This window comes from Elephantulus edwardii, unplaced genomic scaffold (genome assembly GCF_000299155.1).
Source record: "Elephantulus edwardii isolate Elephantulus edwardi_28Jun2011 unplaced genomic scaffold, EleEdw1.0 scaffold00010, whole genome shotgun sequence".
NCBI lineage: Eukaryota > Metazoa > Chordata > Mammalia > Macroscelidea > Macroscelididae > Elephantulus > Elephantulus edwardii.
In genome coordinates this window covers 24,247,978-24,264,703 of record NW_006399760.1, presented here as the reverse complement: position 1 = coordinate 24,264,703, position 16,726 = coordinate 24,247,978, and the positions used below count along the sequence as shown (strand labels likewise).

The 16,726-nt window shown below is 40.8% G+C and overlaps 1 protein-coding gene across 1 annotated transcript in view; it reads right to left on the bottom strand.

Moving 5' to 3' along the window:
* FMNL2 (formin-like 2) overlaps positions 1-16,726 on the bottom strand; it is a 375,555-nt gene that overhangs the window by 17,462 nt on the left and 341,367 nt on the right. Inside the window, exons 13-20 of the mRNA XM_006880775.1 lie at positions 13,722-13,823; positions 11,268-11,580; positions 10,751-10,939; positions 5,023-5,147; positions 4,198-4,400; positions 2,432-2,666; positions 202-270; positions 15-95 (exon numbers count right to left, since the gene is read on the bottom strand). Of these exons, the coding sequence (XP_006880837.1) occupies positions 15-95; positions 202-270; positions 2,432-2,666; positions 4,198-4,400; positions 5,023-5,147; positions 10,751-10,939; positions 11,268-11,580; positions 13,722-13,823 (1,317 nt within the window). The remainder of the gene's footprint in view (positions 1-14; positions 96-201; positions 271-2,431; positions 2,667-4,197; positions 4,401-5,022; positions 5,148-10,750; positions 10,940-11,267; positions 11,581-13,721; positions 13,824-16,726) is intronic.

Here is a 16,726-nt window from a genome sequence, read left to right as displayed (position 1 = left end):
TTTAGTTCACTCACCAGATCTAAACTCTGAAGTTTAAATCCATAAACTGCTCCCCGTTTACTGCTATTCATATAGTTTCCAAGAGCTAAGATGATCTACAAGCAAAGAGAAGAAAAGGTGCGTCAGTCCAGCACCCCGGGCAGAGGACTGCCGTTCACAAACCAGCTCTTCCATACATGCATAGAGGGGAATCTCACTTGCCTCCAGAATTTTCTTGAGTTTTTGGGATGACTTTATAGAGACAGATGCTGCTATAATTGCGTGCAGTTGCTAAATTCCGGTCAAAGAAAGCAGGGGGGGAAAAAGATATGTTAAAATTGAGAAACTAAAATTTAACATAAAAACAAGCTTGCAATTAGATCTTAAAATCTTAATACTAAGATTATATTTTCCTCCCAAATTTGTCTCACAAGATCTTAGATAACTATCACTACCTACAATTCCTTCTCAAAAACTATTAATAGTAACAAGCAGTGTTCATCACAAACCTGTAATCAACAAGGTCAGAGTTACGCATCAACAGCATCTTCTAACAGACTTCAACTCCCTACCCACCACTTCTACTCATGAAATAAATCACATTTCTATCGTTATAAAAATATAGATAGGTATAAATTAATATGTTATATTTATACATCAATGGAGCTGTCCCAGAATAAGAAAAAGCACAAAAGCTATAGTAATTATCCTCCAGAAATGCTCAAGTATTTGTCAATTGATATTATAATCAGCAACTAAAAAATTAATCCAGAAACAACTGGGAAAGAAATAATATTTGTGATATTTGTAAGACTCCATCAGACTGTATGAACTTGGAGAAACAATGAAAGTTATACAATTGTTCAGCTCTTTCATTCACAGGGTCGCTATGAGTCGTCTATGACTCGATGGCACTAAAAACCATCAACACCAACAAAGAGCTCTGTGGGCCTGGTGGATACAAAGTTATGCTACCAAGTCAAAAGTAACTGATTTTAATCTGTGGCACTCAGGCCTGGTTTTAATTGTTTTTGGTCAAACACTCTTCTAAGTGGTATAGCACTGGTATGTCTACTTGCTGTATAGATGTAACTCATGGTTGCTGTGATGCTAAACACTGTGACACTGATGTGTCAAATGTTATGGTTACCCATGTTGGACAGTGTTTGGTGAAGCTCCTCAATTAAAACAAGCTTGGAAGCAGAAGTAACATCCACTTTCAGAAAAGCCTGACTCCAGAAACCCTATGAACCTGGAGAAACAATGAAAGTTACACAAGTGTTCAGGTCTTTCATTCATAGGTCACTATGAGTCATCTACGGCTTGACAGCACTTAACAACAGACTCATACACTGGAACAAGAGATGGCTGATTAATATTTCCATATGAGGAGCCTTGATAACACGGGGGGTTAAGCACTGGACCTAATCTGAAAGATTGGCACTTTGAATCCACCAGCTGCTCCATGGGGGAAAGATGTGGCAGACTGTCCCTGGAAAACTTCAGAGCCTCAAAAATCCTATGAGGCGGTTTCACTCTGTCTTAGAAGGTCACTAAAAAGGGACTTCATAGTGTAGTGAGTTACATTTTGGACAGCTAACTAAAAGGCTGGCAGCCTGACTGCACCAGCTACTCCACAGAAAGATGCTCTTGTTAAGGTATCTCAATGCCATTGAATTCAAAGTGACTCATGGCTGACCCTTCAGAGGGTTTTCAGAGGCTGGAAATGGCCCAGGAGGAGACTGGCCATCTCATCCTATAGAGCAGCTGACGGATTAGAAGCACCAACTCTATGTTGCCCGTACCACTCCTTGTGCACCAGGCCACTAGAGCTCCCTCAAAAAGATACTCAGCCTTGGAAACTCTATGGGGACTGCCATGAACTGACATCAATTCAACGGCAGTGGGCTTATTTCTCTAGCACTAAAATCTAATAAACTTCAAAGGACTAAGACTCCTGTGTTGAATTTAATGTTTCCAATGAAAGCTATAAGTCTGTTCACTAAATATAGAGGGTAATTTTTAGAAATGAAAAGATTTTCCATTTTGCTAACCCAATTAGAGGACTAGTATCTCCTGGAGGAGCCAACTTTGAGAAAACAGATTTCCTTTTCCTCAGTACTCGGCACCCTTGGAAATCCAGAGGGCATCTCCCCCTCCCCGTAGACAGAAATTATGGAACTAACCAGGAGTAACTGCAACCCAGAATTTGAAACTTACCATATCTCAAGCTTATTTTACATGCTTTTTCAATTTGCTTTGCATACATAAGATATGTTTGTGTTTTATGTGCCATTGCAGAAATAAAAATAAAATCCAGAAAGTTTTGGGAATAAGTCCTTAAAGTCCATCACATTAACTACTATTTTAGGAGCAACTTAGGAAGGGAAATAAAAATAATACCAAACCACACAAGAGCTCATTATCTCTGGGCCAGAGCTGATCTACTCACAGGAGTCAGCATCTGAATGCTCTCAGCAAAGTTCCCGATAAAGGCCATGATGGTCATCTTCTGCATGAGCCTCTCGATTTTACTGAACTGCATCATGAACCGGTCCTCATCCGACAAGTTCTCCAGGGGCTTCCTTTCCCGCTCATAGAGCCGAAGCACTTTCACCTCATTCTCAGTTGGCAAGAACCTCATCAAGCACTCTACAAAGTCTACAGGCAACGTCTTCAAGTCAAATCTGAAGACAGGCAGGGACAGCTTTAGTGCCAGAAAGAAAAACCTTCTATCTTTTACCCACACTGCATAGTCCAGTCTCACATCACTGAGTCACAAGCAATAGTGAGAATATTCCCCTTGATCCTGGTTCCTGAAGGGGGTGTAAGTACCTTAACTGATCCTTCTGGAAAACCTGGACCTTACAATAGGCTGCCATTCTGGTTTTAGGCTATTGGTATAGTTTGTTCTAAGCCCCTTAAATGACAATACAGAATGAAGGCTAAAACACCTAGTGTTTAAGTAATTCAAGAACATGGTGTTTCAAGTATAATATAAATATAATATAAAGTACTGCTACATAGTTTAAGATTATATACAAAACTATAAACCAAATGGTAACTTTGGTAAACTATGTCAACCAAGAGTTTGGGATAGTCTTTGTCTCCATAGGGGGGAAAAAAAGTATGCAAATGCCTGTATTGTATAAACATTTTTGCTTTAATACAGACACCCCTTGAAAGAGTACCAGCTCTTTATGCATTTATGCCCAAGTTAAGCAAAGCATTTGCTACAGTCTGTATTTTATTCTCTGAGCAAGTTCTTTTTACACAAATAATAACTGCATTTAATCAACACTACAAATAAGATATATCAAGATTAAAAATGGGAATGCCTATCAGCAAGTCAGAAAAGAGACACTAAACTCTTAAAATACCAATTTATGACTACTTGGTCCCCAAAACATTTAACAACATCTTCAATGTATTCTTAAGTCACCATGGCCACAAGAAAAGTGCAATCAATAGCACTATGTATTATAATGATAATACATTATTTATAATAAGTAACCAGACCAACGGTTTCTATGCAGTGCAAGGATGAAAAAGAACTGAACCTTTAAAAAAATGCAAAGAGCAACAGAAATCACTTTCCCATTGTTATGAATTAAAATATACACACCTGTATCATATTTGCATTTGGCAATGAATTGTGGCATTCCGCAAATGCCATCAAATTTGTGTTCAACAAATCTGGACTGAATTCAGTTACTCTAGAGAAAGCCGATATGTTCTCTCCTTTTGAACATCTGCACTACTTAGCTCAGCTTTCCTTTTATGTAAGCACTGCTGTAGGCCTCCAGAAGAGAGCAAACCAAGATAACAAATGATGGAACAATCCAGATGTTATTTTTCAAAAGCGGTTAATTCCTCATTCTAATACAGCACTCCCTAGGGAGATATCTGGTCCACCTCTTGGTGGTGGTGTGGCACTCAATTCTGAAGTAGTATCTATGTAATAAATGGAATCTCCCAGCAGTTGGTTATCAAGAGTTTCTCCACTTTTAAAAATCTTAGCTTGTGAACCACTATGGAAATATTTCTGTTACCCATCAATTCCTGGCAGGAGAAGCATGGGCAATGTACCACTAAATTTGCCACTGAAAATCCGCCGGAGGGTCAGCTATGCGTCAGTTACGACTTATGGCACAAAGCACCAACAACATCAGTTCCTAACTTACTTGGCTATCATTTTCCACATGGCGCTGAACTTACATGTGAATAGCTTTACAAATCTCATCAGCAGTCTTTCCAGCTTTCCGTAAAGTGATGGCAAGGTTTTTGGCTCTATTTGCTTCTAGCAATGTCACTTTGCTTGACCCCTTCTGCGTTATCTTCTGTTTGCTTGAAGAAAGGTCAATGGCAGGACCTTGAGCTTTTGTCTTGAATATTTCCTCAAACTCATCCACATTTAAATCCTGGTGGAGAAATTAACTTGGCAAATCAGACCCTAGATAAAAATTAACTCAGAAAGTCATCATTTAGACCAATTTTCAGGCATGGAAGACTATACATTTTATATATGTTTTATCCTTTCCATAGCTTGCTCGATTTTCCCTCTTTCTTATGGTTTAACTTATGACACATAAACAGAAAGAACTGTCTAAAGTGAACAATTAAATCACCTTTTAAATCATTAGCTTATACAGATGGTCACCACAGCTTAAAGCTATATATCCAAAGAAAGTACGTGGGGAGATTGAGTTCTTACTTGTGTACAGTTTAATAAAGGGTTTTTATACTCTGTTATAAGGGCAAGGATTATGATATCTATGTGTATGTGTGTGTATTTAAATATAATTGGTATATGCTGTGCTCAAAACTATTTCCTTTTTAAATAACTTTTAAAATAGACTTTCGGAAATAGCTTACAAAACTATATTCTGTGATACTGTAAGGGTTTGTTTTTTTTTTCCCTCCTTTACATCAAGGCACTTTAAGCACTAGCACTTGATCACTGAATCTTCTAGGCTGAGACAGAGCCCACTTTGGCTTTTCTAAGATAAAAGGCCCCTTATTTTGAACCAATAAGAAAGATACCTCCAGAATGCGCTCATCATCAATTTCATTGAAGACTGTGCCATTGATCTGATTGGGCTTCAGAGCAACCCAGTTGAAAACTGGCATTCGGAACTTTGTCTTGATTGGCTTCTTAATTTTCACAGCTAAAGATGCCACAAAAAAAATTTTTTTTAAAATATGAAATTAAGATCCCATGAGAGACCCGTGACCTCCAGAACAAGCAGACGGCAATCTTTGCAGATGACATTTTTAACACTGGAGGAAGGCTGGTTTGCAAAAAGCACCTAAACCATTTTAAAAATGAAAAATATCATGCTAGCCCTGGCCTGAGTGCCAGGTAGCTATTACTTATTAGAGTAACCTGATATAACGTGTAGTGTTAATGCTGTCAAAGCATCAGGGGTTGACTGGAGAAATAAAAGAGAGAAAGCAGGAATTCAGATGGCTGTACTGTACCAGAAATACCAGGACCAGATTTAGGATAAATAAACATTTGACACTAAAATTTACCATTACTGTTACTGGATGGAAGATAGGGCAAACACACTGTGATTTTATTTGACATTGGTGAGTCCAAGTGGAGTCTGATAGCCTGAATTCTTAGTCCTGGCCTATGTATTTCCAAACAAATTGAAGATGATCAGAGCCCACAGGGAGGGACTGTCACAACCTCCAGGGCAGCGACACTGACAGGCTGACTCGGTCTAACTAACGCATTACTGAGGAGGATCTTTTATAACAAGGATTTATGTGTGCTGCCGAGTTATTTCATACAAATAAACATCCACGAATAGCCAAAACTTAAAAAAAAATGTTTTAAGAAGACAGAAAGAGGTACTACTGAGAAACCACGACAAACCGTTTCTCAGGAATGGTTCTAGTTCCTTCTGGCCTCTTTTTAAAGAACAAGTTTTCCTCGGGGCTCAGCAATGTGAAACTTGAAGGCTTCAACGAACACATTAAAAATGCAGAAATCTCTTCAGAGAGAGGAAGGAATTGTTTAAGTGCCAGAAGAAAAGCTAATTCCTCTTAGTTTGGGGAACTGAGCTAACTAAAAAGGAAATCCTTTAAAGAATTCTGTTTACTAACTGGTGCAGTTGTTGTGTGCTGTGGCAGAGTCAGAAATGACTCACGGCTGACTCTGCTGGGGGGTTTTCCGGGGCTATAAATTACCCAGGAGAAGACTGGCCATCTTTTTTTCTGCAGAGCAGCTGATGGATTTGACCAGTGTGCCTGTGGGTTTGCAGCACAGCTCTTTACCCACTAGGTCACCAAGGTATCTTATTTACTAATTACACACCATCAACAAGTTTACCTATATATAATCTATATTAACTCCCTCACAAATGTGTCACACTACCTGACAGTTCTACTATCTGCCATTATAGCAAGTGAGGGTGGAAAAGTCCAGATGTCTCGGTGCAGAACAAATATATGACACTACTGAACGGTGATTTGGCTGCCTGCCTCACTGGGGGTTAACAGGGGAGACAAGGGTGCCACCTCTCATTCCTCCAGAGTTATAAAGGCCATGTGAATTGCAAGAATGTCATCTGATAATTCATACAAAAGCATGCAGGAACACGGAAACACAGCTTTTGCCAAAGCAGATTTTCCACCACAAAGTGTCATGATAGCATAGACTCCACTATCCACCAATGTCAGATTCCTCATCACTTCATCTCTTTTTATGATCCCCAGGAAAACTGATGGACTCTACGGAGCATAGGGGCAGACCTGCCTCCAATGTGGCAATTCAGCAATGGAGGGCAGTGGAAGACCGTGGAGGAAGAGCTGCGAAAGGATCTTCTCACAGTCTGAGGTGATAGGGAGATACCGTTTGTTTGCTACCCTTCCATTTTATTTGTTAACTACCCCACTTTTAACTCTTTAGCAGGAATAGGAATAGGCCTAAGATCAGAATATAGGCAAGAAAATTCTCAGATAACAGCCTTTTCTCACTCAGATATCAGCTCTGAAGAAGACCACAGAGGCGACCACAACATATACCATGTCCCCAGCGTTCAATCTAAAGAAAGGGGCTCTGAGTGGGGTGCACTCTGGTGGCCAAGTGGCAAGAATCTGCACAGCAATCCCAGAGGTGAGTGGTTCGAATCCACTGGATGCTCTGCTGGGAGAAGGAGGGGCAATCTCCTCCTGTACCAGTCAGATTCAATTTGATGGTACACAAACCAGACTCTAAGGGGGGAAAAAACTGAAAAACAGAGCTTTCCCCAGCAGCTCTTCCTCATTCTGTGAAGGATCTCTGCTCTAGTCCTCAGAAGAAGCGACAACTCTTCCAGAGCTGAGGTCAACTCTAAAAATTATACTACTGGGCATCAGGGGGTGGGAAGAGTATCCTTTCTCAGAGCAAAAGGAATATGCCCTATGCAACTCAGGCTGTCGGCTTATGAGACAGCAATTTTTTGCACAGTGTCAACTAAAAGGCACGGGCAACCCTGGAGTTAGACCAGGCCGACACCAGGACTGCCTGCAGACACAGAGTCAAAATGCAAGGATGGATTGAAGTCAGATGGAGTGCAAAGATGTCAAAGCACAGTGTGACCAACAGCAACACAGGGGAAATACGCAACACACTCAGTGAGGAGCAACCTACAGAAAAGCTTGATTGGCCCATCTTTTGTGGAAGCAGAAAGAACAAAGAAAAATAATAATAATTAAAAAATTAGATATGGTTAGCATCAAGGGGCTCTGCAGTTCACACGCTTTCAGCATAGGGTTTCATGCTTCTGGGACTCATTCCACGAGACAACACAGAACCAAAAGCTCATTTCCATTCTGGCCTGCCTTGAAGACTCACTCATTATTTAGTTTGTTTTTCTGAAAATAATCCGTCTTACGAGAGGAGGGTAACTGACCAAAAAACCCTTATTTTTTTTCATTGCAGTGGCTGCAAAGAGCAACCTTGAACAATTTTGGGCTATTCTACAGAATACAAGCAATTATTTTAAATTAAAATATGATCAGCAGAAGCTCCCGTATACATTATGAGGATCCAAGCACAATCTCCTTAAAGAGACAGCAGATAAGACAAGCTTCCCAAGAGTATCCTACACATGTCCTATCCCACGACAGGGAGCCGGATTTTTCTATTACAGATTTCAGGAAGCAAGCTTCACATTTGAAATGCTTATTTCACATTAGTCGTATCTTCTCTAGAGGAAATTCTCAATTAGGTAAATTTAGAAGACTGTCTCTCAACTGGTCTCAGCCAAGAACACACTTGCTCTATTAAAGAGATAAGCCACGCTGTGCTCAAATGCTTGGAAGTGCTGTTATAGGTTTCTGACTCCAGGCGCGATTGGCCACCAGCTTAGGTCTGTCTCTGGATTCTGTCGCATATCCTTAGTCTATCTGCCTTCTGAATTTCAGTCAGATAAAGTTTACCCTACACACAGGGCAAAACATCTCACAAAATGGGCTACAACCAATAATCACCCACATTAAGACCATCCCCAAGAGAGATCAAAGCCTTATAAAAATTGTGTAGATTCAAATTACCACAGAATCACAAGAGTAAATGATAGAAAGTCTTGTGATTGTTTCAATACTTAAGGAACTAAAAAGAGTTTCTTCAATTCCTTCAATTCCACACTGTTGTTGTTGATTGCCAAGAAGTTAAGCACAACTAATATGAACAAAAGACCTGAAGCCTTTCTATAACTATCATTGTTTCTCAAAGTTCATAGAGGCATGTGGTTTAGGAAGTAGATGCCACTCCTGCTTCCAAACCTGTCTTAAACTGGGAGCTCCACCAAACACTGTCCACCATGGGTAACCATTACGGCATTTGGCACCTCAATGGCACAAGGTTCAGTATCACAGCAAACCCAGGTTACCTCAGTACAGCAAACTGATAGACTAGGGCTGTACCACTTAGTAGAATGTTCCTTGAAAATATAACACATACATCCTCTAAATCACAGAAGGCACAGTGCGTACAACATCCAAACACAGCAACCCTTTAAGGCAACAGCTGTACAACCTGAGCACAGAGCATCCCATCTTAGAACTGAGGGAGCAAACAGAAGCCCGCAACTTTTAATGATTAAGAAATGGGCTGACCCCAGGTATAAATTCCATGGGACAGAACAAGACTCACTCAGTAGGGAGTCCTGAGCTGTGGTATCTTAGCTCTGAGCTCTAACGTTAGCACTCAGGTGAATGGAAGTGGATGCTGTATCACACTACATTTTGCCAGGAGAAAGGAGCAGCAGCAAATGAGAGCCACCACAGCAGACCTATCTCAAAGTGAGTGCTCGGGGGTGTGAGAAAAGCATAGTTGGGAACCCAGTACACGTGACAGGTACGCATTTTCACACTCGAGCACCCAGAACAGCCTGTAGATGCAATGGACTCCCAGGGCTCGTTATGAGGGATTTTTGGGTGGCGGTTGTTTTACACATTCCAATTTCCAACAGTTCCACGATGACATCCTTCCAACCTTTCTCCTTCAGAAGCAATAAAAGCTCTAGAAGAAAGTGGCAGACAGAAGACCTTGAAGGGTAGAAAGAAGTCACTCATTTACTACAAACATTATTCTGAACGAGTGTCTCATTTGTTTCTTTGACAGTTTTATGAATCAGAATGGATAAGCAGTTCAGATGAGGTTGACTGTGAAGTACATGAGACGGCTACTGGCGTCCAAGATCTCAGAGATTATTATTATTCCACTGTTGATGGAACAGTTCTTGGCTCAAAGCAACCCTCCATCAGGTTTCTGAGGCAGTATAATCTTTTTGGGAGAAGATCTCCCCACCTTTCTCCCGCACAGCAGCTGGTGGATTTGAACTGCAGGCCTTTTGATGAGCAGACTGGCATTCACATTGCTTCACCAGGGCTAACTAACCCTAAGGACTGGTTGGTAAAACTGTTGATGGGATACTGCGGGATGGAGAAGGGAAAGGTTTTACAGCTAAGACTGGACTTCAGGAAAAGGCTCTGAAAACTACTGCAGGCTTGGACATAGCTTTAGAGCAGTAGTTCTTCATCAGAAGTCAGAAACCTCATAAAGGGGCTGACGTGGACAAAGAAGTGGGATATCCCAGTATCAGGGGGATGGGAACGCTCAGAGCAATTCCCACTACCAGAGAAACACCCACTAGGATTCAAAAAACAGGTTCCAGTAATTTTATAAAGTAAAAATTAATGAATCAAAAAATAAGAAACACTATTTCAAGGCATTAGAGTAACGTTCTCCCTTTCCTACTCCCAATTTCATTTCAAGCATGGAAGGTGAGGTAAGAAAGGCACATTCCATCTCCTGGTTAGTACGAGAACAACCTCCATTATTCAGGAACATCAAAGGCATGGAGAAACTTCTGTTGGCAGCATGCCACCCCCTGAAGCTTAAATCCATAATAGAGAGCTCTGGTGCCCTCAAATATGGAGAGGAAATACCTTGAAGCCAGTATCAGGTAATAAAACAGACAGGTATCCTAAATATCATATTTGATACTGAAAGTACATTTACTAAGACCCAGGGGCACTCAGTTTGGTGCATTCAGATGCCTGGAAGTGTCTGCTGAGTCCCTGAAAAGAATCCCTCCCTGTAACCATAAGACATTCACCTTCCCCGCCCACACTAGCAGAAATGTTCTGATGTGAAGAGGAGATATGTGTGACACATGGGACCTGGACTCGGAAAGAATGGCATTAGCCCCCAAGGCAGAAGACGAATGAGTATTTCTCACCCAAGCATCTGGGATGAATTCTGTGTTCTTACCTGCTAATCCTGAGTTGAAAACCACTGTGGGTGAAGACGTTCCGGGCAGTGGGGGTGCAGAGGGGGGTGGTGGGGGTGGTAAAGGAGGAGCCGGCACAGCCTCAGCTGCAGGTCCTGGGAGAGGAGGGGGTGGAGGAGGGGGAGGAGGTGGGGGCGGTGGCATAGGTGGTGTTACTGGGCCATTTTGCACTAGCAAACGAGAAAAGAAACTGATTAAAATTAGAAGAATGATCTTTTCCACAGTATATCATGTGCATATATCTGAAAAATCATTTGAAAGGATGAAATACTTCTTTCCCCCAAAGACTACAGAATTTCTTCATAGCAATGGAGGAAATATTGCAACATATATAACCTAAAGATTTATAACCTTCACATCAAAAGGTAAAATGTTCTTAAAATCAGTATATAAAAGAATGTGCTAACATAAATAAACCAAGAGCACAAATGGCTAAGTAGCAAAAGAAAAATGCAATTATCCCAACCCTACCTCAGTTCTCATGTCATGGCTTCTTACCTGCTTCAGGTGTATCTGCTGACAGAGGTAGTGGTGGGGGAGGAGTGGGCAAGGGCCCCAAGGAAGTGGCCCCTATTACTGGTCCCACAGGGTTACCAGCCGCTGCTTCGGACCCTGAGGGCAATGTGCCCGAGGCCACAACGGGCAGGATGGCAATCTCCCCATCTCCTTTCTTCTGAATTTTAATGGTCCCTTGTTTTTCTAGTTCATGAATCTTTTTTTCCAGGGTAGACTGTCTTTGAATGGCTTCTTCTTTCTCCTTGACCATTTTTCGTAACGTGTGAACCTGGGTGTTCGCATCTTTGTAGATTTCCTGTCAAAGAGTTCATGGTAAAGAATTGTCTTCACTTGCCATTCCTATCTATTCCCATGAGGTGGCCACACCAAGGGTGAAGAAAATAACAAAAAAAAGCAGGAGATGGATAAGAAATCTCTACACAGCATGGCTAAGAGTTCAAATGCTAGCTGAAAAGGATGTCAGTTAGCACTTTAGAAGACACGCCTGCCTAAAGAGACCATAACTGCCACCAAGCATATGTATAAACTCATGTTTATTGTGGCTTTGTTCACAATAGCAAAGAGATGGAAACCACCTAAGTACCCATCAACAAACAAAGGATAGAGAAGTATGGTATATTCACATAATGGAATATACCATGCTGCCTTGAAAAACAAGGAACTCATGAAATATTATACAAAATGGGTGACCCTGGAGGACATTATGCTGAGTGAAATATCTCAGTCACAAAGAGACAAATACGGCATAATGCCACTGTTATAAAAGAGGGCTGACATTGTGATTGGGGAGGGGGAGGAGACTGAGAAAGAGGGAAAAAATAATGTATACTGCATTGAAACAAATGAGGGAGAGAACTGTTTAAAAGGGATATATGATTAGATATTATTGTCATAACAGGAGTCTAGAATGAAGGCAGCATAGTAGAGTGGACTTGAGGGGAGGGATTTTATGACAATGAAAGAATTTTTCTTTTAACTTTCAAAGAAAAGAGCAAAAATATTACTGCTAGGTTAGTTATTTACATTTAATAAATATGGCTCAGTTTTTCTCGGCAGGTGATGAGAAGTAGGGCAGAAATGGTGCTTAATTGATTTTATAGATGGCTTTCTATGAAACGCACTGACAATTTTTTTGTAGTGCAGGCTTGTGTGTTTTTAATTATTATTTGCATTAGCTAACTTATCAGCTAACAATGGACAACAGGTCCTAAATTAATCAGATTTAGATTTTAGAAAGATTTCAGACTAGGAAACTAGGATTAAATTATTTTGCAGAAAGCACAGCATGCTCTCCTCAAAAGGACCCGCCACAAACCATTCATGATGCCCCCTCGACCAGGGCTCAGGGCGAGGTTTCAACATTTTCCCTTCAATAATGTAATAAACAAAATGGGCCAAAGTATCTCTTCACTAATTATTTCTTTCCGCCTAGGTTTTTGGTGAAAACAAAGAAGTTAATAATTTTCAATTCCAAGCCTGTCCTAGTTCCTTTTATAAGGAGCCCAAAGAGGTTTCAGCAAAAGCATTTCATGGAACCGAAGGCGCTTGCTGGACCTCATACATATGCTCTCTCACCACAAACCTCCAGCAGGCAGGGAAACGTTCTTCACACCCCATCTATTATTAAGAATCTCAGAGTATGAACTTAAATTGAGTCCATATGCTGTACTTTGTTTCAATGGTGTGCCAGAAAATAAATTTCTTAAAGTTAACTGTAGGACATGTCAGAATATCAAGCAACACACGCAGACATGATAATCATCACATAAAATGTGCCATTTCATTAATGGTTGTGTAAAGGCAGGCCACTCGCCTGAAAGCCCTTGGGCATTTTGGTGTTTTTATGTTCTGAAAAATCTCAAACTCATAGATGGCACTTCATAAATACCTGACATGGACGGTGAAACCAGTATACAGTCAAATAAAATATTGGGGATTAGCTGATAGTAAAATAGATTGGTTTGGCTTTGCTTTTTAAAAATTTTATTTTATGAATGCCATTAGGTCTAGACTGTGTGTATCATAACTTCACTGTCTCCATGGCAACCACCAATTCAGGTTTCAAGATGACGCAAAAGAAAGAAATACAAAAAAGCTCCAAGTCCTAATATAAAATAAATAAGTGGTATGCATTAAATCCACGCTGTTTTTATTTCCAACCAAATGAAGGAACCACAGAATGGACCCATCTCTTCCAGATGAGACAAGGCTTTGTTCCCAAAGCCTGTGATAAGGAAATACTGAACCTCCAGTATTTGCACACATATGTACACATCATCTTTGTGTATATTTCATTTGTGTATCACCTCTGAGTTGGTTCCAATAAATACACTGTACCAATGCATTCCTCTGCAATTAATGTATTCCATGCCCGACCAGGCTAAAGCAGATGTATGGCCATATCCACCGGGGGACAGCTGTCACTCTGACACTTACCCGAACAACATCCAGCTCTTTATTCCTCTGCATGAGCTGCTTTTCCAGTTCCACAATCTTGGACATGGCTTCATTCTCTGTGTCTTGTAGTTTTTCAGACAACTGTAAAGTTTTGAAAAGGAAACTGTCACAACAAAGGGCAAACCAGATCTAGGTCCTTGGTCCTCAGAAAGTGCACCTCAAAGACCATCAAGAGACCACCAGCATCCCAACATGTGCTCCACAGGCTGTTTCCTGGCATTGTTAATATTTATTCTATAGCTCTGAGTACATATTAATAATTTATATGTAAGCCTTAATAAAACCTTTATGTCGTCTCCTGAGTTTTCTGTATGTACAATGTGTCTCCCTCCATTGCAAGTGTAGACTTGGCAAGTGTAGGAGTCCCTCAGTGGCACAAATAGTTAACGTGTTCAGCTGATAACCAAAGAGTTGGAAGTTCAACTCTACCCAGAGAAGTCTCAGCAGAAAGGCCTTGCAATGTCCTTCTGAAAACAGAACCACTGAAAACCCTAAGGGGAGGGAACCCTATGAAGTCCAGCTCCACTCTGATCTACACAGAATCATTATGTGTAGGGATCATCAGCATGGTTAACTGGTATCAGCAGCAAAAGCAGAGAAGGAAGATGAGGAGGGAGGGGAAGCTTTCTGTTCTTCTTTATGCCTTCTTAAGAAAGAAACTGTTGGTGTAACCACTATAGAAGGCTGGATGGCGCTTTCACAAAAAGTTGAAAATAGAGATACCATTTGACCCAGCAATTCCACTAATGGGAGTATACACTAAAGAAATCGTAACTGCCACCCAAGAAGATTTATGCACACCAATGTTTATTGCAGCTTTGTTCACAACAGCAAAGAGTTGGAAACAACCCAAGCACCCATCAACAAACGAACAGACAGAGAAGCTCTGGTATATTTACACAATGGACTACTATGCTGCACTGAAAAACAAGAACTCATGAATTATTATACAAAATGGATGACCCTGGAGGACATTATGCTGTGTGAACTATCTCAGTCACAAAAGGACAAATACTGTATAATGCCACTGTTGTGAAGCGGAACTGACATGGAGGGTGGGGGGAAAACCAAGAAAAAAGAGAATAATGTATACTGCATTGAAACAGATGAGGGAGAAAACTGTTTAGGAGGACTATATGATTAGATATTATTGTCATGACAATAGACCAGAATGAAAGCTGCACAGTGGAGTGGACTAGGAGCAGAAGTGGGGGGAGATTTCATAACATTGAAAGAATTTTTTTTTCCTCCTTACTTTTCAAAGAGAAATGCGAACTGGGAGGTAGGGGTGGGCAGGGAGGGAAATGTGCAACAATGAATGAATAGAAATCCAAAGTCTCTGTAAACGTTCATTAAAATTCATCAAAAAAAAATAAGAAAAAGAAAGAAGCTATTGGAAATAGTTGATCCAGAAAACTTTATTCAGTCATTACAGATCAATTTTCACACAATAAAAGGTAACTGGGGAGTCAGTACCAATCATCAGGTGGTCTGCTATAAAAGCAGGTATATACAAATGGCCATAAAATGCCAGCTGAAGCTTCAAAGCAAAGACTGGTTGGGCCCTATGTTAAATAGCTTCTTTAGCACAAGACTCTAGCACTGAGCAACTTCAGACATCTTCTATCTCACTGAAAATGATGACAGTTATAGCAGTAAACCTTGAGACAAGGTGAGGAGGCAGGGTAGGTACATACACTTATTATCTTTAAGATATAATCGTAATCTCAACAAGGCAGAATATGGAACTGGGACTTTTTTTCCAGAGACGTTGCCAATTAGCTAATGTGTAGCTCTGATAAAAGGAGGGCGTAGGGCTTTCAACTTGGCTTTTTAAACATCAGCCAACAAGCTCATTTTCAGAGTGATGTGAAAAGGTGAGAGACATTAAGCACATTTTTCCCCCTAAAGGATATAGAGGAAAAGGAATGGACTAGTCAAAGAGAAAAATTATATTCCCAAAAGAGAGAGAACTCGTTCATTTCATGATTAATAACTACAATGTCATCAAAAAAATTATATCCTCCTAAATTCCAAAATCAATCTCCACAATAGTCTACGTGTTTCCTATTGCCAAAGGGACCCTTTAGAGTAGTGGGAGATGATCTTCACCCTGAAACCTACAGCATCCATTTTCAGCAGGAAGTAGCTAAGAGAATACGCCACCCCTTTTCCTTATGAATCAGGATGAAGTCTCTCTCAGGGAGGAGTGATAGGGAATGGCAAAGGACACACTGACAAAGGAGATTAATCAGAACTGGTTTTGACAAGCACTGTGGCAATTGGACAATTAAAACACTGTCAAGGGGGGGGGGGAAAAAAAAAAGGAACGAACTGGGGAGGAGGGTAGAGAAAATAGTGCAACAATGAATGAATGGAAACCCAAAATCTCTGTAAAGGTTCATTAAAATTAATAAAATTTAATAAAAAAGAAGAAAAAAATAATCATATCCTCACAGTACCTGAGCTTTGTCGTTGTTGTTGTTATGTGCCATCGAGTCGCTTGTGACTCATAGTGATCCTATATGTACAACAGCCCTAAACTCTGCTCTGTCCTGTGCCAATCGCACTGTCTTTAACACTCCCATCCCGATTATCCCAGCCACCTCATAGAGGGCCTTCCCCTCCTGCGCTGTCCCTCCACCCTCCCAAGTATGATGTCCTTCTCCAAGGACCGGTCTCTCCTCACAACATGTCTAAAGTATATTAGACAGAGCCTTAGAATCCTAGTTTCCAAGGAGCAGCCCGGTTTGACCCTTTCCGGGATGAATCTGTTTGTTTTCCTGGCAGTCCATGGTATTCTCAATAATCTTCTCCAGCACCACAGCTCAAAGGCATCAATTCTCCTCCTATCTTCCTTAGTCATTGTCCAACTCTCTGATGCATAACAGGTAATTGCCAAGACCATGGCCTGTATCAGGCACACCTTAGTCTCCAAAGAGACACCATTGCTCTTCAGCACTTTGGAGAGGTCCCTAACAGCA